This window comes from Rhincodon typus, chromosome 3, assembly GCF_021869965.1.
Source record: "Rhincodon typus isolate 14 chromosome 3, sRhiTyp1.1, whole genome shotgun sequence".
Classification (NCBI taxonomy): domain Eukaryota; kingdom Metazoa; phylum Chordata; class Chondrichthyes; order Orectolobiformes; family Rhincodontidae; genus Rhincodon; species Rhincodon typus.
The window spans coordinates 113249231-113275500 of NC_063334.1; the positions used below are offsets into that span (position 1 = coordinate 113249231).

General features: G+C 41.9%; 1 protein-coding gene across 6 annotated transcripts in view; it reads right to left on the reverse strand.

The window, feature by feature from the left end:
• wdr17 (WD repeat domain 17) overlaps positions 1–23831 on the reverse strand; it is a 91698-nt gene extending 67867 nt beyond the window's left edge. For all 6 annotated transcript variants that reach the window (XM_048594976.1, XM_048594975.1, XM_048594974.1 and 3 more), the window contains exons 1-8: positions 23709–23831; positions 22248–22431; positions 20358–20588; positions 17573–17824; positions 15102–15224; positions 14149–14336; positions 13803–13971; positions 11112–11203 (exon numbers count right to left, since the gene is read on the reverse strand). In XM_048594976.1, the coding sequence (XP_048450933.1) occupies positions 11112–11203; positions 13803–13971; positions 14149–14336; positions 15102–15224; positions 17573–17824; positions 20358–20588; positions 22248–22431; positions 23709–23831 (1362 nt within the window). The remainder of the gene's footprint in view (positions 1–11111; positions 11204–13802; positions 13972–14148; positions 14337–15101; positions 15225–17572; positions 17825–20357; positions 20589–22247; positions 22432–23708) is intronic.
• Between the last annotated feature and the right edge of the window lie 2439 nt (positions 23832–26270).

The window sequence follows — 26270 nt, forward strand, 5'->3', positions numbered from 1 at the left end:
AACGTTAACTCTGATATTTTCTTCACAGATGCTGCCAGACCTGCTGAGCTTTTCCAGCAACTTCTGTTTTTGTTCCTGATTTATTGCATCCATAGTTCTTTCAGTTTTTAATCTTCTGGGGACATAGGTTCGAATCCTGCCCTCGCAGATGGTGGAAGCTGAATTCAATAATGAATCTGGAATTTAGAGTCTAATGATGACCATGAGAACATTGTTGATTTATTGGAGAATCCCATCTGGTAAAAGGAAATCTGCCATCCTTACCTGGTCTGACCTAGATGTGACTGCAGACCCACAACATTGTGTTTGGCTCTTGACTGCCCTATGGGCAAGTAGGGATGGGCAATAAATGCTGATCTAGTCAGTAATGCCCACATCCCATGAATGAATAAAAAAAAAACGCCATCCAAAAGCAAAAGAATAGGATTGAGAGAGGGAGAATGAAATGCATCAGGGAATAATGTAACAATGTGGAGGCAGAGGTTATGGTTTAAAAGTTTTACATGTAATTTTGAATGCTCAGTGAGCTATAAGGTACCAAATCGAAAGATGTGCTGCTGTTCCACATCTTTATGTTAAATCTCATTGGAATACGGCAAGAGATAGAGGACAGAGAGGTGAAAATGGGAGCAAGGTGGAGCATTAAAAAGACAGGAGACTGGCAACTCAAGATCACACTTACAGACAGAATGGAAGGATTTCACACCATGATCACACAAGAGCACCACATCATGACGAGTGAATACGGAATTGAAAGAAGTCTGAGTGAAGTGCTGTTTGACCTGGATGGCGGGGTTTGGGGCCTTGAACGGTGAGAAGGGACGAGTTCAAAGGTCCAGTGTTGCATTCCTGTGCTTGCAAGGAAAGGTGATTCAGGGCAAGTGAGAGGTGACTGAGAAGTGGACCAGGGTGTCATGGAGGAAGCGGCCACTTTGGAATGCAGAAAGGGAAGGGTACATCTGTGGAAGGCACATTGGTGCAAATTGCAGACAATCATCATAAATCAGTGCGATGTGAGAGGATGGCGAGGACAGGGGAAACTTACTGTGGCTCAGAGAGTGTGGGGAAGAGTTGAGAACAGAATTGGAGCAAACAGACAGAACAGAGGCACAGTGCAATCTCAGGCTGAGGAGAAAGAAAGACATACTGGATGTTTTTAGGGTGGGGTTAGACAGATTCTTGATAAACAAGGGACATGAAAATTTATCGGGATAGGTTGGCATGTGGAGTATTCAGATCAACAACGATCCAATTGAATGGCGGAAGAAGTTTGAAGAGTTGAGTCGCCTACACTGGTTTCCAATTTGGATGGTTGTACAATGGAAACAATGGTGTGGAAGGCAGCATCGTTTGAATAGATGCAATGGAGATGGAGAAACTTGGAGAATAGAATGGAGTCCTTATAGGAAACAGCATGGAAGGAAATAAAGTCAAGGTAGCTACGGTTGATCGTGGGCTTATAGTAGGTATTATTTTACGGCCTATCTCCAGAAATGGAAACAGACAGGACAAGGGAGGGAACTGAAAGGTTAGAAATAGACCATGGTGCAAGTAGAGGAGGGTAGGGGGAAGCGATGCCAATGAAATTTTCCAGTTCAGATTAACAGCAGGAATTATCACCAGCTCAGTGGTCGGTGTTCCAGAAACGAGGCAAACAGCCTAAGTGGGAACTATCACCAGTTCAGTGAACGGTGTTCCAGAAATGAGGCAAGGAGCCTGAGTGGCACCAGAGCAAAGTAATTCCACAAAAAAGGCTGGCAAAGTGAAGCAATTAGCCACACAGGCACTTGTAGCGACACCTTCCATTTGGCAGGAATGAATGCCAGGTGGCATGGAGGCTCAACAGTTAGCACTGCTGCCTCACAGCACCAGGGACCCAGGTTCGTTCCCTACCTTGGGAAACTGTCTGTGTGGAGTTTGCACATTCTCCCTGTGTCTGTGTGGATTCTCTCTGGTTGCTCTGGTTTCCTCGGCACAGTCCAAAGATGTGCTGTTTAGGTGGACTGATTGTGCGAAATTGTACCGTAGTATGCAGGGTTGTGCAGACTAGGTGGATTAGCCATGGGAAATGCAGGGCTACTAGGATAGGGTGGTGGTGTGGGTGTGGTTGGGATACTCTTCGGAGGATTGGTATGGGCTTAATGAGTCGAATGGTCTGCTTCCACACTGTAGGGGTTCTTTGAGTGGAGTTGGAGGAGGGTTTGTTCAGACTTAGTGAGAATGGGTTCAGGCAGAAGAGGCATACTAATCGGTTGGGAGTCCATTCACAGAATGAGGCAGACCGTGTAGGTGGTGAATGAGTGTAGGGAGATTGGGATCCACGTGAAGAGGAGACCGTTAGGCCAGAAATTTGGAAGCTCAAAGCGATGGAGGCCATCAGAAGAATCATGGATGTAGACTGGGAAGAGACTGGATGTGGGAAGAGAAACAGAGTCGAGATAGGATGAAGTCACCTTAGGAGGGCAGGAACAGACTGAAACAATGAGTCTACGAGGACAGTCCTATTTGTGGATCTTGGCAAGGAGGTAGGAATGGGGTTGGGGGGGTGCCCAAGAACTTGGAGCATACGCAGAGAAGATATACAGAAAACATTTCTTGATGTTCTGCGGCAGGCACATGGTCCAAGAGAAGCAAGTAAAATTGTTGGAAATTTGACAATTGACCTGTGCTGGATCAAGACTAGTTTATCAGACGACAGCTTCTCCCTTATCAGCTTGTTTGATATCAACACTTGAGCTGGACCTGGGAGAATGGAGTGCAGCAAGTTAAGGAAAAAATCAGGTTACAGCAAGTGAAATTCAGAAGGTTGATGTTAGGCCTTCTTCTCTTAAGTGAAAATATTTGGGGGACTGTGAGGCTGGAGGGAGGGGTCCAGGTTGAGGGAGAATATCTCAGAGATGTTTAAGTCCTTATATTTCATTCGTATTGCTACTGTATTTCTTGGAAGAAACAAGGAAATGTTGAGGTTGATAAATTGCTTGCACTTGGTGTCATAGATTTGTATCATCGAAATCCCTTGATGTGTTGTTAGTTTATAATCCTTTCTAGACTATCACCAGTACATTATTTATGTAACCTGTGAGGAAAACATTCCATGTCAGGTTATCTCTTTGCCCAAGGCTTAGGCAGGCTATCTTGAGAGTTGAATTTGATGCCCTCAATAGCCAAAAATCTTCAACTTATAAATATTGTCTCTACATTAACTTATAATTTGGTTAGCGTTACTGAATTAGATTTATTATCCATTTTCGGATAAACAAACAATGAGGACAAATTCGATGCTCGCGATAAATTGTGCCAGAGGCTATTTAAGGGTGCTCTAAACTTTATTCTCCAAACAACTGATCCGCATAATGACTCAGATTTATTTTCTCATTTTCTTGGCATGTGCTCAAAAAACACATGCAGAGTGAGTCATATCCCCTTTAATCTTTCATTGTCCTATTTCAATGACTTTCTGGAGTGTTCAAACAACTTTGGCAGACACTGTGAACTTCACGTGAAATTACTGATGCAAGGCTGTGCTAAACAATAAAGCACCCCTTGACATTGGGAATGGATGACATCCACAAATTGATGCAGAGTTACTTTGAGGCTATTTTCCTGACAAGGAGACAGGCCTCTCCTTCCTATATGATGGACCTTACATAGGCCGCCACAATGAGAGTAAGCCTGAGTGAGTCACTTCCACATGCCTTTGTCCATTGTCTACAAGCTGTAACTTGTTCAAAGCCACCCATCTCTTATGTTGCATTAAGTCCCTCTCACCCATTCCTCCCAGCCCTTCCTGGCGTCCAGTCCCATAAATCTACAGCACTCAGACTTATCTTCAAATCACTCTGTGGCCTTACTGCAGCCAAGCCCTGCAACCACTTCCACCTATTATCTAGAACAATGTACAACCTTAAGTTTAATTTTTATTCTATATTTTGTGTGATACACGGTTTTAATTTCATTTTTATAGTTGTGCTCCTGAGTCTGGTGCCAAGGAATCTGGGAGTTTGCTCAAAATTGATCTTTTTATTCAAACCTTCAGTTACCCATTTGCAACTCTGATTTGGCAGTGCTGAACAATGCTTTGATATCTTTTATACATTTACGTTTTAAACAGAGGCCGATTTTTATTGTAAATTGGGCTGACTTAGGTAGAAAGGGGAAACAGGTTCTGCTGAAGGAATATAAGAAACTTGGGGCTCAATTAAAAAGCAGGATGAGAAAGGTAATAATCTCTGGATTGCTACATGCGCCACGGGTAAATTGGCAGACAGTCAACAAGATCAAATAGGCAAACATGTGGTTCGAGGATTGTTGTGGGAGAAATGGGTTCAAATTCCTGGGACATTGTTAGTAAAAAAAAATGAAATTAAATCAATAACAAGAAGAGACGTACAGTCAGAAGGTGTAGAATTTGTGTGGGTAAAGTTGTGGAACTGCAAAGGAAGAAAGATCCTGATGGGAATGGTGAACAGGCCTCCTAACAATAGTTAGGATGTAGCGAAGAAAAAAAAAATCAGGTGATAGAAAAGGCATGAAAGAAAGGCACTATTACAATAATAGTAATAGACTTCAGTACGCAGGTGGACTGGGAAAATCAGGTTGATAGCCAATCTCAAGAAAAGGAACTTGAGAAGTGTTTTTTTTGAAGCAAAATGTGGTAGACTCCACTACGCAACAGAAAATTCTGGATTTGGTGACGTGTAATGAGGCAGACTTGATTAGGGAGCTAAAGGTGAAGGACCCCTTGGGGGCAGTGGCCATAATACGATAGAATTCAGCCTGCAGTTTGAGAAGGAGAAGCTGGAATCAGATGGAATGGTATCACGATGGAATTAAGGTAATTACAAAGACATGAGGGAGGACCTGGCCAGAGTTGACTGGAAGGGGAGCCTGGCAGGGAAGACAGTGGAGTAGCAATGGCAGGAGTTGCTGGGGGTAATTTGGGAGGCACAACAGAAATTCAATGCAAGAAAGAAACAACATATTAAGGGGAGGATAAGGCAACCATGGCTGACAAGGGAAGTCAGAAAGAGTATAAAAGAAAAGCATACAATGTAGTGAAGATTAGTGGGAAGCCAGAAGATTGGAAAGTCTTTAAATACCAGCACAAGATAACTAAAAAAAACAGTAGGATGGGGAGATGAAATAGGAGAGTAGGCCAGCTAGTAACATAAAAAAAATTCAAGTATTGATATAGATATCTAAAAGGTAAGAGAAAGGCAAGAATGGACATTGGACTGCTGGAAAATGAGGCTGGAGAAGTAGTAAAAGAGAACAAAGTAAAGGTGGAGGAACTGAACAGGTACTCTGCATCAGTTTCACAATGGAAGACTCCAGCAGCATAGCAGAATTTTAAGAGTCAGGGGCAGAAGTGAGTGCACAAGTCATCACGAAGGAGAAGGTGCTGGAAAGCTGAAAGGTCTTAAGGTGGAAAAAATCTCATGGACCAGATGGAACACACCCCAGAATTCTGAAGGGGGTAGCTGAGTGGAGATCTTACATGAATGACTGGAGTCAAGGACACTCCCAGAGGACTGGAAAATGGCGAATGTAACAACCCTGTTCAAGAAGGGAAGGAGGCAAAAGAGGGAAAACTACAGGCCAGGAAGCCTGACCTCGGTTGTTGGTAAGATTTTGGAGTCCATTATTAAAGATAAGATTGCAGAGTGATTGGAAGTGCATGGCAAAATAGGGCTGAGTCAGCATGGCTTCATCATGGGGAGGTCATGCCTGAAAAAATCTGTTAGAATTCCTTGAGGAGGTAATGAGCAAGTTAGGCAAAGACGAACCAGTGGACACGATCTATTTCGATTCCCAGAAGGCCTTTGACAAGACGTCATTCAAGAGGCTGTGAAATTAGGTAAGAGCTCACGGTGTTAAGGGCAAGGTACTGGCATAGATTGAGGATTGGCTGACTGGCAAAGGCATACAGCAAGGATAGAGGGGTCTTTTTCAGGATGACAGCCAGTGACTAGAGAATTCTGCAGGAGTTTTCGGACCACAGCTGTTCATGTTATACATGAACAATCTGGATGAAAGAACTGAGGGCATTGCTGATAAGTTTGCAGATGACACAAAGGTAGTTGGTGGATGGACAGTATTGAGGAAGCAGGGAGCCTTCTGAAAGACTTGGACAGGCTAGGCAAGTGGGCAAAGAAGTGGCAAATGGAATACAAGGTGGGAAGACTATTTTGGAAATCTGAAGCACATAGGGCTTGGGAATCCTAGTTTAGGACCCTCTTAAGTTTAACATAGAAGGTAGAGTTGGCAGTTAGGAAGGCAAATGCAATGTTAGCATTCATTTCAAAAGGGCTAGAATACATGAGCAGAGATGTACTGCTGAAGCTTTCTATGGCTCTGGTCAGAACGCATTTGAAATATTTTGAGCAGTTTTGGGCCCTGTATCTAAGGAAGATCATGTTATGTTGGAGGGGGTCCAGAGGAAGTTTACAACAATGATCCTGGGGATGACGAGCTTGTCATATGAGAAATGGTTGATGACTCTGAGTCTGAACTCAATGGAGCTTAGAATGGGAGTTGACTTGATTGAAACTTGCAGAATATCGAGAGGTCTGGATAGAGTGGATGTGCAGGAGATTTTTCCACTAGTAGGAGTGATTAGGATCCAAGGGCACAGCCTCAGAATGAAGGGAACGACCCTTTAGTCCTGAGGTGAGATGGAATTTCTTCAGCCAGAAGGTGGTTAATCTGTGGAATTCCTTATCACAGAAGGCTGTGGAGGTCAAGTCATTGAGTGTATTTAAGGCAGAGGTAGATAAATTCTTGATCAGTAAGGGAATGAAAGGTTATGGGGAGAAAGCAGGGGAATGGCATTGAGAACCATATCGGACATGATCGAATGGCAAAGCAGACTTGATTAGCTGAATGGCCTAATTCTGCTCCTATACCAAGGTTGTCTGTTCTTGTTGATGCTTAGTCTCATCGAGAAAGTTTGAAGACTTCTTAATTTGTTTACTTGCATTTTAATTAGATTTTCTAACCCTTGAAATGAAGAGATGGGGTTAGCAGTTTAGCGCATTCAAGAAAATAGAAAAAATTGTGCTGTTGCATATTAAGAGGTGCAGAGAAATCCAGACAGCAGTCAGTTGGTGTGTGGAGGCATAAGTGTTAGGTTATTCATCAGCTTTTTTTTAGGGAAAGATATCTGTTTAAGGAAAGAAAGTGTACAGTGAATACAAAGGAAGTCCCTGGTTACAGTAGTGCCAGCCTTAGCAAAAAGCTTTTGCTTGGAGTCGATGATAAGTTTTTGAAGAGGTTTTTTTATGGTTATATGGGTATTACTGGAATAAAAGAAGCAGTGTGAGTTAGAAACCTTCTTTACTGCTTGTAATTAAGACTTTACAACATTTAGTGTGATACAGTTCACATTTTTCTTGTTTGATAAACTTTTTGTCATTAAAAGTACACAGGCAGATGTTTACAAATGCGTTCAGTAACTGACCTCCACCTCCTTAAAAAGAAACAAAATTAGAATCTATCAATCAAACTAGGTTTCAGTCTAGGATCTGACTTAGTCAGATAACACTAGCTGGATTCTTAACAGTTTACATTTCATTCTCAATACCTGTTGATTTTCCATCTCTGGCCCCCTGAGCATCTCCTTTTCACTTTGTTCTGAGATTAGTGCAGTGATTGAGATCTCTGGACCCTACTTTCTTGAACTCTCTCCCTCACTACATATCTATTTTCCATTTCTTTCTTTTCCTTAAAAAAAGACTTCTATAAAGCCATTTTTTCATCTCAACTTTCTATCATTCAATGGAACTCTTCACTCTGACTCGGCAATTTAGAACAATGACTTAATATCTTTTGTGAATCAAATTTTACACAGAGGCTCATTTTTATTCTCGGTTGTACAGTTTTTGTCAACTCTCAGTCTCACAAAGAGTCAAGGAATGGTAAGTGGATGACACTCAATGAGCAACTCATTCTTTTTACATTGGGCTGTTGTGATGAAGGATTATATTATCATTGTTTGGGGTTAAAGTTGAGGAAAAATTGATTTTAGTTCACAGTTCCATGTAGATCTGACTTGTGTTTTTAAAAGATTGAACAGTATTTTGAACAATGTGTTAAAAAACAGCACTTCCAAGTCATCACGTAATTCCAGTTAACTGGCTGATGAGCAGCTCCTTTGCCCCTGGGAGATAATTGCTACGATGTTTGCTGATTTGAATTTTGCAACCCTGAGTGACAGGGCACAGAACCAGGTTTCATTCGGAGAGCTCTATAACAGCAGAGAATTGGTCAGTAGCAGTCTCCAAATCAGCGAGGGCAATGGGTGGGGTGTAGAAAGACTGAGCTGTTTAGATGAAAACTTGAGAAGCAGAAGCTGTGGAGGGGTCAGGAAGGAAAACATCCCATAAGGCTGTGGAAGACGTGAGTCTAATATAATCGCTGCTCGCTATAATCTCCTCTGCACTGGGGACCCACTTTGCAGAACACCTATGTTCAGTCCATAAAAATGACTCTGAGCTTTCTGTGACCTGCCACTTCAACACACCACCATGTTCCCTGACCAGCATCTCTGCCTTAAGCTTGCTGCATTGCTCCAGTGAAGCTCAGCGCAAGCTGGAAGAACAACACCTCATTTTCCACTTGAGAACTCAGCAGCCTTCAGGACTCAATATCAAGAATTATAATTTTAGAGCCTGAACACATCCTTCATGTCCTTACCCCAACCCCTACATCCCAGGCCCTGTCATCACATAGCAGCCAACCCATTTTCACCTACTCTTGGTTGCCATTATCAGCTTTTTTTTTCTTTCCTGGCTTACTATCAACAATCCTTTTGTATGCCTAACTTCCTTTCTCTTGCTGGGCATTCTCCCCCTATTCGCCGACTCGTCCCCCTTACCCGACACCCCACCCACTTTCATCAGCATAAATCCCGCCTTTTCTTACCTACAATCAGTTCTGAAGAAGGGTCACTGGACTTGAAACGTTATCCCTGTTTTCTCTGCACAGATACTGCCACACCTGCTGACTTTTTTCCAGCAATTTCGGTGTTGGCATTAAAGGCATAACTGGCCTCTGGTTTTGATTAGAAGTGATGAAAGGAGCTGAGTAAATGTGCAAAGGCATGAGGGAAATCAGAGACCTTGAGAAGCATTACTTAATGTGGGACTTCCCCACTGGGTGCAGATCTGCTGGAAGTTTTCTGGTGCTTTCTGTCAGGAGGCCCAACACTACGTCATTTAAATCAGGCCCTTCTATCCGATAGAACTGCCAATAACGCAGCTACGTCTCCTCAAAGCACTCAGAGGCCAGCAACACCATGAACAGCATTGGCCATATCCGGTACTACAGTAGGATCTACCATGAGGATCCCTTCTGGATTCATGGCTGGACATGAGTGTGGGCTGGGTGGAGGTTCACAGGGAGGGAGGGAGGGGTTTACTGGTGAGGAAGTGGGAGACGATAATGGAGTGGTTCCCTAAAGCAAAGCCTCTTGATAGGACACTGAGTGCTTGTTAATGAGAGACACTCCCACCTTGTTATATGAATGGCCTCCCCAGAAGTCCAGTCCCTGTCCACCGTTGGTTGAATATCTGCGGCTTGGAGGTGAGAAACTCCTCCATGAAAGATAGGCCAGCACTAAACCTGTTTGAACTTCAGCTTGACAGGGAGCATCCTTGTGGCCAAGACAGAGGGTTCAAGTTCAACATTAGAGATTTTGAGCATAAAACCTCAGGTGATCCTTGAACATCATTCTCCAGAAATGCTGCATTTTTTGAGATACTGTCTTTAGGTAAGTTGTATCCGCTACTACTTCAGATAGATACAAAAGATTCTCTAGTATTCTCCCAGTCAGCATTTGCCCTACAATCAACTGCACTATAGCAATTACTGCCATACAAAGGCACATCCAGTCAAAACGTTTTATAATTGTACTTGGACTCATCAGGGCACTTCCAAGAAATAAAAAGGTAAAATAACATTTATATTGCATTGTAGAAGAGTTGGTCAAGCCAGTCTCTATTCAAAAGCTTTCTAAGTAGGGTTTACAGAAAAGGAAACGATTATCAGCAGTTCTGTAATTTCTATGATGTGGAGGTGCCTGTGTTGGGCTGGGGTGGACAAAGGCAGAAGTCACACAACACCAGCTTGTAGTCCAACAGGTTTATTTAGAATCACAAACTTTTGGAGCATAGCACCCTACGCTCTGAAAGCTTGTGATTCCAAATAAACCTGTTGGACCATGACCTGGTGTCGTGCGACCTTTGATTATGTAATTTTTAGGAAGCCTTGTTAAAAACCGTTCTCCAGTGTCCACAGTGAACTATCAATGATCTCTTTTAGAGAAAACATTCCAGGTATGTCCACAAAATTTGAAAATAAATTCCTTTTTTCTACAATCCTTCATGCTTAAGAACTCTAACTGATAATAAATAGAAGTGTTTTTGTAGACAGAAAGGACATGTACACATATTCCACCTCAATACAACATGTGACAGCCAATTTGTGGTTCATTTCTCAGGGCATTGTTTGATTAACTAGGGTCAACCTGCCTGGTTTAAAATTTGAACAAAGCTTGGCAGTTAGCTGTCAGTCATCATCAGCTGCTGCACATTCTATGGCAACTGCTTTATCAAACACTGTCCACTTGCCAACCAATCAGCAGTGTTCTTTTACATAGTATAAATTCTGCCGGCCCTTTACTTTGGTATTTCTTGTGAATTGTCTTGAAGAGTGCAAGATAAAAAGCTTTGATGAAATGTCTTTTTGCAGAAATATTCAAGTTCCGTACTACCAAGTGACTATTATATATACATTATCTGGTTCCTTGGCATCTTGCAGTGTGCAAATTTGCCACTGTATTTCCCTGAATGACAACCGTTACGAAACATCTAAAGCATTTTGGGTCATTCTGAGGACGCAAATAGTTTATGTCATTCATTTCTTCCAATTCAGATAGAAGATCATTGACCTGAAACATTAGCTCAGTCCTTCTATCTTTAGTTGTTGCTTGATCTGCTGAGTGTGTACAGCTTTTTCAGTTTTTAACCTCATATAAGTCCTGACTCTCCAGTTACAACATAGTTAGCTTCTTGTATGCTTTATGGAAAAGTAGATGAAGTGTAACAACTTACCTCATTAAACCTAGTAACTGTTTTGCCTTTTTTTACATCCCATATAAAGGCTCCATTGCGTGAGGTTGCACCTGCGATACAGTTTAGGTCACCTTCAAGTAATAAGGACATTAATATGCATTATGAAGTGTTGAGCACCTACACATTCAGGCACTTAAATGAGGAAACTGCTCTTGTTCTAGTAACTGCAGACATAAAAACCACATTTTCTGGAAAGTGCAAATATGGTAACGTAGTATTAGGACTGAATCTGACCTGGCTGTGAGGATGTACTGAACGGACACAGGTCAGGTTTATTTTGGAGAATGCAAAACAAAATGTGTAAATTAAAATTGCACTGCATGCTTAACTGATTGTATACTAGAACAAGTTGAGCATTATTTTTGATCAATTAAAATTCAGCCATTGTCAGCACAGCACTAGACAGTCAGTAGGACAGGTTAGAATGGTGCAACATTTGCAGCCCATCAATTCCCATGCTAGTGCTTTGAAAGAGCTACCCACGGAGTCCTGCTCCCCTGATCTATTCCTCAAACTTGTTTTTCCAATTTGAGTGTTATAGATTCATAGAGCATGGAAACAGACCCTTCACTCCAACCAGTCCATGCCAAATATAATCCCAAACTAAACTAGCCCCACCTGCCTGCTCCTGGCCCACATCCCTCAAAACCTTTCCTATTCATGTACTTATCTAAGTGTCTTTTAAACATTGTAATTGTACCCACATCTATCACTTCCTCAGGAAGTTCATTCCACACACGAACCACCCTCTGTGTAAAAAAAATTGCCCCCAAGTCTTTTTAAAATCTCTCTCCTCTCATCTTAAATGTATACCCCCAAATCTTGAAATCACCGATCCTAGGGAAAAGACAACTACCATTAACTGTATCTAAACCCCTCATTATTTTATACACTTCAATCAGGTCGCTTCTAAACCTCCTACACTAAAAAAGTCCCAGCCTATCCAACCTTTCCTTACAACTCAAACCTTCCACACCTGGCAACATCCTGTAATCTCTTCTGAACCTTCTCCAGCTTAATAATATCTTTCCTATAACAGAGCGACCAGAACTGGACACAGTATTCCAGAAGAGTCCTCACTAATGTCCTGTACAACTTCAACATAACTTCCCAACTCCTGTACTCAAAGGACTGAGCAATGAAGGCAAGCATGCCAAACGCAGTTTTAACCACCCTGTCTATATGTGATGCAAACGTCAAAGAATTATGCAGTTGCATTCCTAGTTCCCTCTATTGAATCGCTTCCATTTATTGGGCAATACATTTCAGATCACAATGAGTCAATACTTTTTTATTTTCTTCCCTCTTGTCACTTTTGGTTCTTCTGCCAATCACTTTAACCTGTGTTCTCCAGGTACAATTCTCTGCCCCTGGAGGGGGCTTCTCTTTATTTGCTGCAGTGACCTTGAACACTTCTATTGGAGTCCTAAGGAGTGCCACCTGAGTATTTCTACTATCTCCAGGACACCAGAAGGGCCACCTTTGATTTATTCGGAGGGGGATGCCTGACATTTTCCCTCGATCTCTGCTTATTTTTGCAACAACTCCTTATCTCCTCCTTTACATCTGCTGAGGGCCCAGATATCACTGACTCACAATTTCCTGAACTTGGCTTGTCTTTCCTGAGGAGGTGCAGGAGAGAGCGAGTGCACGGTTTGTAGTACAGTGGTAATGTTATTGGGCTCGTAATCCAGAGGCCTCAGACATCAGCTCAAATTCCACAACAGCATCTGGTGGCAGGTCAAATTATCGCATAAGTCTTGATTAAAACTCTCTCAGTAATTGACCCCATGAAATTATCAATTTGCCATGAAAATCCATAAGGTTCACTAATGTCCCTCACTGGAGGAAATCTGCCTTCCTGGCTTCATCTGGCCAACATGTGAAACCAGACCCACATCAATAGAGTCATTGAAGTGCAAAGCACTGAAAAGGCCCCTTCAGTCCATCAAGTCTGTGCCAGTCAAAACTATAATCCCATTTTCCAGCACTTGTTCCATAGCCCTGTATGCCTTGTCATCGCAAGTGCACGTTTAAATACTTCTTCAACGTTATGAGGATTTCTGGCTTTACCAGCCTTTCAGGCAGTGAGTTCCATGCTCCCACACAAACACAAAACAAAATCCTCACATCTTTTCTAAACCTCCTCCTCCCTACCTTAAATCTACGCCTCTGGTCACCAATCCCCTACCAAACAGAAAAGCTTCTTCCTTTCTACATTATCCATACACCCCATTATTTTACACATCTCAGTCATATCCCTGCTCAGTCTCCTCTGCACCAAGGAAAGTAACCCTGGTCTGTCCAATCTGTCTTTGTAACTGAAACACTCCAGATCAGGCAATATCCTGGTAAATCTCCTCTCCGATGTGATTGACTCTTAGGTGTCTTCTTAACTGCATCTGAAATGGTTTGGTGAGCCTTTCAGTTAGAAGCACCATTTTCCTGACAGCAATGAAAGAGGGTTAACAAATTCTGGCCTTGCCAGTGAAACTCATGAAATAAGAGTTGTGTCCTCATCACTTTAATAATTCACCTGAGTTTTTCAGGGAGCACTCCAAGTGAGGACAACATGATGAAGCTTCAAAGGTGCTGCCCACCCACCCACTGGGATGGTGTGCGTTCAGTATTCAGCAGTACTGACTGAGAACCTGCTCAGCGATAGCTTACCTGGAGCCCAGGACAAGGAGTAGATTACTCCCTCATTACCCGGGGATGTGTAGACTGCTGTCAATGTGTTTATATCCCACACCTTTATTGTCCCATCAAATGATGCCGTGGCTAGGAGGTTGGGATCATCTGGTTTAAATTTACAGTCAAAGATTGTTTCTACGTGACCCTAGAATACAGAAGGAAAACAAGACTCATGTTTGGATCTGCTGTTGGCCTTTTTCTAATGATGTCACATCCATAACTATTTGCTCTCCAATTGAGACAGCATGAAGGATACAGTGATAGTAAAGACAGAGCTTGAAATACAACTAGAGAGGCAAAACAGAGAAAGAATGGAACCTACCAAATCTCGCAGAAAGTTCCACTTCTTCTCTCCCATGTCATACAGCCCAACTCCACCATCCATGAAACAACATACAGCATGTCCAGGTGGAAGAGAAAATGCTTGATTTTGAGACAGGGTTGGAGGGGGGATGGCTTCACTGGTCGACGATGTATGGTGGTTCTTAGATGGGGAATGTGTTGAATAGCCTGAAAAAGTCAGCACTAAAGTTCACTTCTAACATTTTCGCACCTTTCCACCTACCTCTCGTTAACCTACAGCCCCTGATCAACTTGCCAATTTAATCAATCATCCCATCCCTATCAACGGGCACTGACGGATGTTCATTAACAGTTTCAGAGAGTTTTTTATCAGAAGTATCCATTGCAGTTTTCTGCAATATATATGCAGACAGACATTCTGGTTCACTGAGGATGTAACTTGTCTAAAAAAGAAGAACCAAAATATTGACAGATTATTGGCTTTTTTTTTAAACAACCCTGACAACTAGGTGATGGTCAGTTCTTCTGCTGCCATGCAAGAATTGAAGATCCTGTCAATAATAGCATTAATTTTCGGCTCTGAGGCCTATTGAATTACAGGCCATTTGGGCATCCGAGTGTCTAATCTTGATCTTTTGGAATGTACTCACTGGGGCCTTACTCCCATAGGCCTGAATTGATTTTCTTTGTTCTTGGCTGACATCTGAACTAAGGCCCTCAAGCAGAATGTCGAAATTTTCTTGATTGAATTTCTCAAAATCTGAATTATGAAGATTTTAATCGTTTGCCAGCCATTCTCTCTCTCTCTCACACACATAATCTATATTATAAAATTGCATTTAGAAGAGACAAGTATCGAAAAAAATACATAAGTTTGACCCAGTAATATTTTGGACATGAATAAGCTCTGCAGTGCTAATCAACTAACTAATCAAGCCCTACTATGATATTTTATTTCAAATGGTTACCCACATTTTTTCTTTGGCGAAGAACTTAGTACATGTAAAGCATGAAATCCTGTCTTCTTCAACTTGAAGTTATCAATCGGTGTTGTTCTTGAAACATTCCAAACACGCAAAACACCAACTTGTGAATCTGAAAATTAGGTGAAGGGTATTGGAATATAAGAAAAATAGCAGGCAGGCAGCAGGGTCAGTCCACAATTAAACCACGATGTTCAGACAATGAGCCAGGTACCAATGTAGTACTGGATAATACCAGCTTTAGTTTCAAATAAACCTCTCAACTAGAAAGGAGCAAGACAAATGCAAGGGAATGCTGATACAATCCTACTGATATCCCTCATACAAAATAGTTGAGAGTCTGAACAAAGGACAAATTTGACTTGCTGTGTTCATCCAGCTCTATACCTTGTTATCTCAGGTTCTCAAGCATAAGCAGTTCCTACTATCTCTGAATCGACAAGAGGCTTGTATTTATTTAGCACCTTTCACAACCTCAGGGCATCTCAAAAGGTTTTACAATGAAGCACTTTTTAAACCAATGGAATGCAAAGTCAGCATCTGTTGCCCATCCCTAAATGCCCTTCAGCAAGGCTTGCTAGGTCATCTCAGAGCATTGTTAAGCATCACCTTCATGACTGTGGGTCTGCAATCACATGTAGGCCAGGCCAGATGAAGATGGCAGAGTTGCTTCCCTAAAAGGACATTATCAAACCAGATGGGTCCTTCAAACAATCAATGATAATTCCCATCACTGAGGTCAACTCGCTTTCAAATCCAGATTTAGTCATGGAATATAAATTCAACCAGCTGCTGTGGAGGAATTTGAAATGCTGATCCCAGAGCATTAGCTTGAGCCTTTGGGTTACTAGTGCAGTGGCATTACATATCTGAAAGTCAGCATCTCTCACAATCCAGTACTGCTTCAGTAATACACTGGAGATTCAGCTGAGATCCCATGATCAAGGCTTTGTATTGTGACTGGGATTCGCAACCTTTGAACTCTCAGATGATCAAGTCATGGTTGACATCTGATAACTGACATGCAGTCCTCATGGTTTTTGCTTTTCGCTCACAAAAACCAATAGCAAGGCTAAACTAATGCTTTTTTATTTGAAAGTGATATCAATATCTGTATGATTAAACGGGGAGAACCAGGAATATAAGCCGATAGCACTTAATCAAACAGCATATTTCATGTATGATGCTAAGACTACAAGAGCTACTTTGCTCTTTCCTCTGGTACGCTCTTGCAAAACTACTTTGCCAAGATGGGTTCAAGACCTCATTTTCTCCCTACTGCCAAAACCGCCTACTTTCTCCACCACAACATCACCTGACTTCACCCTTGCACAGCTCGTCTGCTGTTGAAGCCCTAACTGGTGATTTTATTACCTGGACGCTTGACGATCCAATGATCTCTTGGTCTGCTTTCCCTATTCCACCCTGCATAAACTTAAGCTCAACCAAACCTCTGTACCCTATATCTAAATTCACACCAAGTCCTATCCCCCTCAGCCCTGTGTCCACTGACCTATGTTGTTCCCTAGTCTGGTGACATCTCAATTGTAAACTTCTCATCTTTGGTTTGAAATTCCTCCATGGCTTATACTATACAAATGCAAGTTGTTGTTGTTGTTTGCCATAGCCTTGCCTCTCCTTACCTCTGCAATCATTTGGAGGTCTACAAAAATTAGTGGTCTTTGTGCTGTTAAAATTTCTGGATTTTGTACATCCCTATATTGGTCATTTCACCACTACTGACCAGGGCCTTTGCTGTCTAGATTCTCATGTCTCAAATCCTCTTCCTTAACATCTTCACCTCTTTCCTTCTTTAAAATGCTCCTCAAAAACTACCTTTTTGACCAGCCATCTATATTACCTTGGTGTCAAATTTGTTTGATAATGCTCCTGTTAAATGCCTTGGAGCACGTTAAGTTAGATGCACTTTACAAATGCAAGTTGTTGTTGTCATTTGCCTAGCTGCATTTTGAAGTCTCAAACCACAAGTCTAATCAAACCACTCCCTTGCTGATTTCCTCATTTAAAACATTTGTTTCTGTTCTCGGTTTGTTGTGAAGTGCTGTGGTGAGCTCTTATTTGCACAAAATGCAATTCAAGTGTAACTTTAGAAAAAAAGACTTGAAAGAAAATCTTGCCTGGAATTTCCATCTCTGTTCCTGGGTAATGGAAAAATGGTGCAAAATAAAAATTGGGAGCCGACAGTTCCCTATTGCTATCCCCATGGCTCTGCCTCATCCAGTCAGAGTCCCCTTACCAGCTAGACTGTTGTAAGGTAAATTGTTGTGTCTCTTTGAAATTTGGCATTCCTGCAATCGTCCTGATGTGTGTGAGACAAAATGCTTCAGCAAGATGTTTCTCTTTTCAAAAATAAGTAAATCATGACATACCATTGCCATAAATGAGAAAACAAGTGCCATGTGGGGTTTTTGTTTCTGCTGCTGATAATGTTAGCCTTACCTCCAGTTATGAACATCCCTGGAGCACTGGGGACCCAGGCCAGGCACTGTACTGATGCTGCAGCGCTGGGGAAACTGAAGGTTGTGATACAGGAAAGTGATTCAGAATCAACCAATCGAATTCCATTGTGTAGGTTGGCCACCAGAAGGTAGTCAGTGGAGAGTGGATCCCATTCCAGGGCTGTGATTGGATCTTCTTCATCTGTTCCCTCCAATGATTCTGGTCTCAGCACATGCTTCTGACTCTTGGCACCTGTGTCCATATCACAGAGAAAGTCTAAGTAATTATTCCTAACATTGAACAACTGCCATTTCAACTAAATTAATTAGCTTGAGGCTGACATTTTCTTTATATAATCTCAATACCACAAAAAGACTGTCAGCACCTAAGGAAGGAGGTGAGGGTCCTTGAGAGTTTATTGACTAGCATGGTCCCAGGAACGAGGGATTTTAGCAACAAGGAGAGGTTGAAGAAATTGGATTGTTGTCCATACAGCAAAGGTGTTTGATTTAATAGAGATGTACAAGATTATGACAGGGTTAGACAAAAGAAAAAACACCATTTATTCTTTTCTGGGACGTACGTGTCACTGGCAAAGCCAACATTTACTGCCCATCCCTAACTGCCTCTGAACTGAGTGGCTTGGTGGGTCATTTAAGAGGCAACCACATTGCTGCAGATCTGGAGTGATATGTAGGCCAGACTAGCTGAGGGTAGCAGATTTTCTTCTCTGAAGAACATTAGTGAAATCAGACGTGAATTTTACAACAATGAATGGTAGCTTCAGGATCACCATTATGTTATGAAGGGGAGGCCGAACTCCTCTGATAGTTAAAATCGAAACACCAGCCCCCAATCTGTTATGGTGGGAGTAGAGGTTCCCTTCTAATAATTAAACCCCAAACACCCAGAGAAGCTCGCCTCATCTCGCCTAATCTGTTAAACTGTTACAGAGAAGGGGAGGTTAAATGAAAGAAAATCCCTGCAATTCACTTTATAAGTAACAAGCAACAATTTATTTATTTAACCCTAACAGTGAACAGAATTACGAACAAACTGAACAATTCGCCCTTAACTACTAATATTCTAAATTCTACTGGCATGCTGTTCCAATAAACAGAAGTCCCGATTATATAAACCCAAGTAATACAAAAATAAATTAAAACTTAGTCTCTCAAAGTCTATATGCCTTTCTTCTATTGTTCTCAAGTCATAAACGCCTTTCTTGCGCTGATCTGGCTGTCAGGGATGTTTTCTCTGTTAAGTCTTCTATGAGGACTCTTAGCTATAAGTGCCGTGGTTCTTTTTATGGATAGATGGTGCTTTCTTAAAGAGCTTAGCAATTTCTTGTGAGAGCTAAATGCTTATTTCTCAGATGGCAGTTCGTTCTCACACTGATTTTCAAAAACCCTCTCCTTACATACCTCGGATGACATATCAATTTTCTTACAATAGCATTGGGTCCTAGGTTGTCAAAACCATCAGATATAAAATCAATTGGCTTCCAATCGCTAAGTGCATGGTTTAAATTAATTGGCAGATTCCAGCCCATTGCCAAAACATCAAAACAAGCCTAAGGTTTCCAATCGCACAGCTGATTGATACGTGTTTCAATTTCAGAACTGTCTGTCGTTCTTCAGCTGCTTCGACACATTTTCTGTATAAATCTCTCAGCTTAGAAAAGCACTTTACCTCTTAAAGTAGTCACACACTCTCACCCTTATCATTTTTCTATGAACAAATTCTAGCTTCCTGCCTTCCAATTTGCAATTACTCTATACAACTTTGTAACAATTACTAAGACTCATTTTTCATTCCAGGCTTTTATTAATTGAATTGCAATTCCACGAGCTACTGTAGTGAGAGTTGAATCTATATCCCCTGAGTCTTTCGCTGGGTCTCTGGACACCTAAATCAGTGGCATTATCCTTATTCCACTGTCGGACCTCCTATTGGCTGATAAAACAAGAATTAGGGGACACAGATTGAAGACTTTGGGCAAAAGGTATTGTAGGGGAGCTGGTAAGGGAGGGAGGAAAAGGTGAGGAAAAGTGCTTTCACACAGTGACTGCTAATAACCCTGGCTCTGATCTTAAAAGGAAATTGCGTACATTATGAGGGGAATAAACTTGCTCTGCTCGGGGATGAAGCAGGGGATGTGTGGCTGATTAAATTACTCTTTAGAAAGGCAGCATGGTCTCTACGGGCTGAAAGGTATGTGCCAAAACGTCTCAATGGTAAAAATCCTCTGATGCGTGTTATTCCGCACATCTCTCAAGCACACATGGAAAGGTAAACGTACTCACCCCCCTCTTTGTTAATGTCTACTTCTATATAGCAATGTCAGGGTGATATCTTTTCCCCCTGTTATCCACTCTGAGATTGGACAGGTTGTTGATGAACAACAATACGGTCAAAGTGAGAAATGTGAGTGTCTCTCGATTCTGACAGGAACTGTCACCCTGTCCACCCACCACAACCCTGCCAGGGTGCTGTTCCCTATCTCTACCCATTGCTACACGTGTATCTTGAGCTGCTTGCGTTGGCACGGGGACGCAGATTGCCATGGTGATGGCAGCAACGGGCTCCTGGGAACAAATCAATGTACACTTCTGAAGTAACTAAGATAGTTCTCACGGCAACGTCTATGGATTTGGTTCAGATGGACTTCCATAAAAGGAAAGACCAGTCCACACATTTTAATACTACCGATTAGCAACCTAGTTATCTTATTAACCCAGACGTAATGATGCCTTATCGACTTTGAAGAATCATAGAGACTTACCAGGCTGGAAAATGGACAGGCTGCCATCTGTGTGTCCAAAGACCACCTTGCCTTTCTTCCTCGGATGCCATCTGAATAGGCAGATGTCTGACAGGAAACTGTGTGCTTCCTTGTGTACCGCTACTCCACAGTCTGCTCCTGAGATTGTCCAGATGTAGAGTGGACCCCGATGAGAGACAAATGCCACTGCCTCACCAGAATTCCAGCACCAACTGAGTGAAGCAGGAATCCCTGAAGGGGTGAGGAGGGGTACAGAAAATCATCTGGGGGTTGGATGGCTGTAGGGTCTTAAAAGAAGTGGCTAACGTGATTGTTGATGAGTTGGCTTTAACTTTCTAAAACTGCCCAGATTTTAGCGAAGGCCCCATAAGCTTAGAATATACAAAATTAGCCAAAAAGGGAGACAGAAACTACAAGCCTACTGGCATTACATTTGTCAGAGAGAAAACGTTACTAAATATTGTTGAAGAAGCTCAGGGCACTTGGTAAATTCAAAGTAATCAGGCAGAGTCAAAGTGGTTTTGTGAAAGAGAAGTCAGATTTAACTGATCTACCAGAGTTCTTTGATGAACTGACATGTGCTTTAGATAAAGGAGAACCAGTAGAAGTACTGTACTTAGATTTCTAAAAGGCACTGCCACATCAATTTTTATTGTGGAAATGGTAGCATCTGGTTTGGATAGAAGATTACCTGGCCAACAAGAAGCAGAGTGCAGGCATAAATTGGCCTTTTTCAGTTTGGCAGGATGTAAGAAGTGGTGTGCCACAGGGATCCATAATGGGAGCTTAGTTATTTTCAATTTATATAAATGGGGATGAAAGGTGCTGTTGTGAAATTTATAGATCATACACAGGATGATACATGGGCTCATATCGCACGATGGGAGATGGGGTAATTTGCATTTAAAAAGATATGGAATAAAAGTTTAGACTAATGGTGACTATGTAACTGTTGACAGTTGTAAAAACCCATCAGTCAGGTAGATGGGTGAATGCGAGGAAAGGTAGGCAGGTAGTGCATAAGTCTCCTGTGGCTATCTGCCTCTCAGACAAGTACAATGTTTTTCATACTGTTGGGGGGAATAGCTTCTCAGGAGAAAATAGCAATGGTAGCCAGGTCTATGGCACCACGACTGGCTCTGCTGTGAAGCAGGGTCTAGCAAAGTCCAAGCGAGCGATTCTGATAGGGGGCTCTCTAGTCAGTGGCACAGACAGAAGTTTCTGCAGCTGCGAGTGAGACTCCAGGATGGTGTGGTACCTACCTGCCTTGAAGTAGTTGCAGCAAATTCTCAAAGGGGAGTGTGAGCGGCTGGAGGTCGCTGCACACATTACTGGCAATGACAAAAGAAAAATAGAAATTACTGGAAAAGCTCAGCAGGTCTGGCAGCATCTCTGGAGAGAAATCAGAGTTAATATTTCAGGTCAAATGCCCCTTCCTCAGAACTTTGTCTGTATAACTGTTCTCCTCTCTCTTTGGGCTGTATACCCAATTATCGTTTATACCTTCCCCCACTATCTTCTGCATATAAACCAACATTGTCTTAGCTACTATCAGTTCTGAGGAGCATTCGACCTGAAACCTTAACTCTGATTTCTCTCAATAGATGCTGCCTGACCCTCTGAGCTTTTCCAGCAATTAAAAATGGCAAGCAGGTTCAAGGAGCCAAATGGCCTATGCCTGCTCTTTGAACTCTTGTTCATACATTTATATGCTGATTTTTGTCAACCTTTGGCAAAAGGCAGTTTACAGTGCAGAGTCAGATTAAAATGTTAATCTGGAAATCTTCACTTCACTTCTCCAAACATTATTCTGTATCCTGGCAAGGTAAGGACAAAGACTGAGCCTATCAGTCACGAGCAAGTATAAGCAGTGTCTAAACGGGACTGTACCTTTTGTGTTGTCCAGTCTTGCTATCACCTTTTGTTCAGCCACATTCCAGATGATAATGAGGTTGTCAGCACTTGCGCTGGCAAACATATCAGGGTTGTGAGGACACCAGGAGATAGCTGTGATGGTCTTCTTGTGTTCAGACATAATTGCATAAAGTTTGAATTCATTGTACCTGTGATCAAGCTGAGTCACGCAACAAGGGAAAATTAGAATGCAATTATTAATAGTTCGTGGTTGAGACCTCATTTAGAATTTCACAATCTCATTTCCTTGTCTATTTTTTGCAGGGTAAATATTTAGGTAAAGGCAAACTTTGGATCCAGCATGAAAAGGGTTGCAACTGAAGAACCACTGTCTCAATTCCAGAAAATCAGTTGGCTCTCAGACCGGTCCTGATGGATTTTATCCTAGGGTCTTAAAAGAAATGACTAATGAGATAGTTGGTGCATCATTTTTAGTTTTCCAAAATTACCTAGACACACAGGAAACTTCCATTTGATTGGACAATTGTTGATGTAATTCCTTTCTTCAAACAAATGAATGGAATAGGTAAATAGGATATTACAGGGCAGTTAGTTTAACATCTGTCAAAGGGAATATGTTAGATGCTATTCTTGGAGAAGTTATAGCAGGGCCACTTACAAAAGTTTCAGGTAATCAGACAGAGTCAACATGGTCTTGTGAAAGAGATAAAGGGGAACTGCTGGATGTACTGTACTTAGATTTCCAGAAAGCATCTGATAAGTTGCCTTCAGAAGTTCACTTCAGAAAATAAAAGGCTCATGGTGTAGAGGTAATATAAATAAAACTAACAAGAAATCGAGAGTAGGCATAAATGGCTCTATTTCTGGCTAGCAAATTATAGCATATGTCACAGGGACCAGTGTTGGAGCTTTAAACTTTTACAATTTATATAATGGCTTGGATGAAGGGGTGGAACATTTGGTTGCTAAATTTGCGAATCACCACAAAATATTAACTCTGTTCTCTCTCCACAGAAGGTCCCAAAGCTTCTGAGCTTCTCTGTAATCTTTACCTGTCACTGAACTGAAGTGCAATAATATATACTCCTCTTGTTCTTGACACTCATTCCCAGGACATGATACGTAGGAGCCTCCTATCATGGATCTGATTTGGAAGCTGGAAAATAAACTACCTCTGCAGTGGCCAAATCCTCATTTATTAAACAACATTATCCTTCATATACGGTGTGGTTATAATAAGCCAATAAATGTGATAAATTTCAGGGCCAACTTTCTTTCAAGAATTCACAACACTATGTTACTTTATTTCCGGTCTGCCCAGTTTGAAGATCCAGAATGTGTGAATTCCAACTGAAAAATTAAGGACAAATCCTTAAAATCCTCAAAAATATTCCCTTCTTAATAGAGTAAAGAAGTCTGTAAAGACTGATTGATGGGTATGTTTCCTTGCCTGCTTACTCATAGCATTTGGCTTACCTGATAAACATATATTGCCAGTGTAGCGCAATATGCAAATCTATCTCCACTGGCAACACAAACATCTTTGTTCCAAGGTTGACAACCAGCAGCAAGAAGTCCGACCTGTTTAACCTGAGACATCTTCACCTGTGAACACATAACACCGTGCAACACATGATTCAAGTGTTAACAAAGATTAGAATATTTTACTTGGTAATTGGTGACAAATTTCTGACATTGGCCATTGGATTGAAAAATAATTCCCACAATGTGTGCGATGTTTATTGAACAGGATCAAAGGAAATCAGGAACGCCAACTCAGTTCACGCTTCATCAACCATGTGGAATGGCCTCCGAGCAGTGACAGGGGAATGAGAAAGATGTACAAAAAGTGCTGCTCACAATGTGGTCTCCTCTACACTGGGGAAACGAAGCGTAGACTGGGTGACTGCTTCGCAGAACATCTACATTCTAGTCCAAAAATGACCCTGCGCTTCCAGTTGCCTGCCACTTCAACACACCACCTTGTTCCCTGGCCAATATCTCTGTCTCAGGCTTGCTGCAGTGCTCCAGCACCTCATTTTCCACTTGGGGACCTGTCTTGGAACACAGGGTGTATCCAAGCAGTTCTTTTCAGATTCGGTTAAATGTAACTGAGAAAAGGCTTGTCAACAGCAATTTGCTTAAATATGAATATTTATTAAGTAAGAATAAATGATTATGATTGTCAGATAAATGATTATAGTGGTAATAATAAATGGAAGAGAAAAAGAAATGAAAACAAGCAACAAGTCTCATATCCTTCTGTCCTTCAGGGACCCCTCAATCGATGGCTAGTCTGGTGGCTTAGGTTCATTCCTGGCACTGCTCACAATTCCGAGCTGTGGGGAAGTCCAGCAGCAGTAGTAACTTGGAACAAAACTCTCTCTCTCTGTTACACAGTATCACAAACAACCAGTACAGAAAACAACAGATACAACAGGCGAAACTGCTGGCTTGTACAGAAAACAAGTTTTTTTAATTGTGCTGTTTGCTGCACGTACGGGAATGCTCACAGGACTCATCCAAGTTCATGCAGCTTATCGCGTCTCGTCAACAATTTTAGCCCTTCAGCCCATCCTGTACAACCTATCTTCTCATGCAACTGTCGAATACCATCATTAACATTTAGTCCTTCAGCCCATCCTATACAATCCACCCCGATGATAATTGACAGCGCAGAATACAATTGCAAATGCAGACACAAATCAGCGACAGCCACGCAAGAATGTATAAGAAGACTATGTAACCTACGCTAGAAGACTAAAACTACAATGAAAATAACTAGCATCAATACAAAGAATACAATAATAGGATGTATCATCAAATTAATGATCATAGTGGCCTTTGGGGGCCGGCCTTTATATACACATACATAAATACCACCCCTGGAACCAAGTCATGCCATCTGATTGAGGTGACAAGAATATAACCCACATTCATTTTCAGTTAATCTATTTACATAATTTGCTCTAAAATTCAGCATATTCCAGATTCAGGTTCCTTGATTTGTATTTTTTTTTCAATTCCCTATCCACAGACTCCTACACCACCTGAGTTTCAGCTCAGCCTTTTTTCACATACGCTAAATGCCCCAACACATTACAGTTTCACCTGAAAGTTTAGGCATACAAATGCTCAAGGTGGGATATCTGTGTGCCATCTAATGGGCCCTTTCTCTCAGTCCACTATTACTCCTCCCTGAATCTGTACTCTTTAAGTTCTGTAACATTTTGACACAATAGCCAATCACACTGTTTATTTTGATTGTAATTCTTTTTACATCCCTTTCACAAATATTACTTTCATTGCTTTAAAGTTAGTTTCTTTATGGATTTTGTGTCCGTATATGATCGTTTAAGCTAGGTTTTCATGCTCTTCCAAGCCACACTAATCCTTTTGTCAAGTAGGTGTACAAGTCTGAGACCCGTTCTTCAGTGGCATGTTTGTTACCTCTGAGGTAACATTCACTTTTACAAACTTACATTGGTGTCCCAAGACCATGCCATGCATTCTTGACTCCCATGTGATTTTATCAAATATTCTATGAGATTTTACTTATCTCTCCACATATGGTCCCGATGCCTTGGGTAGTGGCTTGATCACCAATTCAATCCTTCTTAAAAACAAAGACAAGGAGAAAAACATCACCAAGAGAAAGCTGAGATAACAAGGTGTAGAGCTGGATGAACACAGCAGGCCAAGCAGCATCAGAGGAGCAGGAAGGCTGACATTTTGGGCCTAGACCCTTCTTCAGAAATGGGGGAGGGGAAGGGGGTTCTGAAATAAATAGGGAGAGGGGGGAGACGGATAGAAGATGGATAGAGGAGAAGATAGGCGGAGAGGAGACAGCAGGTCAAAGAGGCGGGGTTGGAGCCAGTAAAGGTGAGTGTAGGTGGGGAGGTAGGGAGGAGATAGGTCAGTCCAGGGAGGACAGACAGGTCAAGGGGGAGGGATGAGGTTAGTAGGTAGGAGATGGGGGTGGGGCTTGATGTGGGAGGAGGGGATAGGTGGGAGGAAGGACAGGTTAGGGAGGGGGGG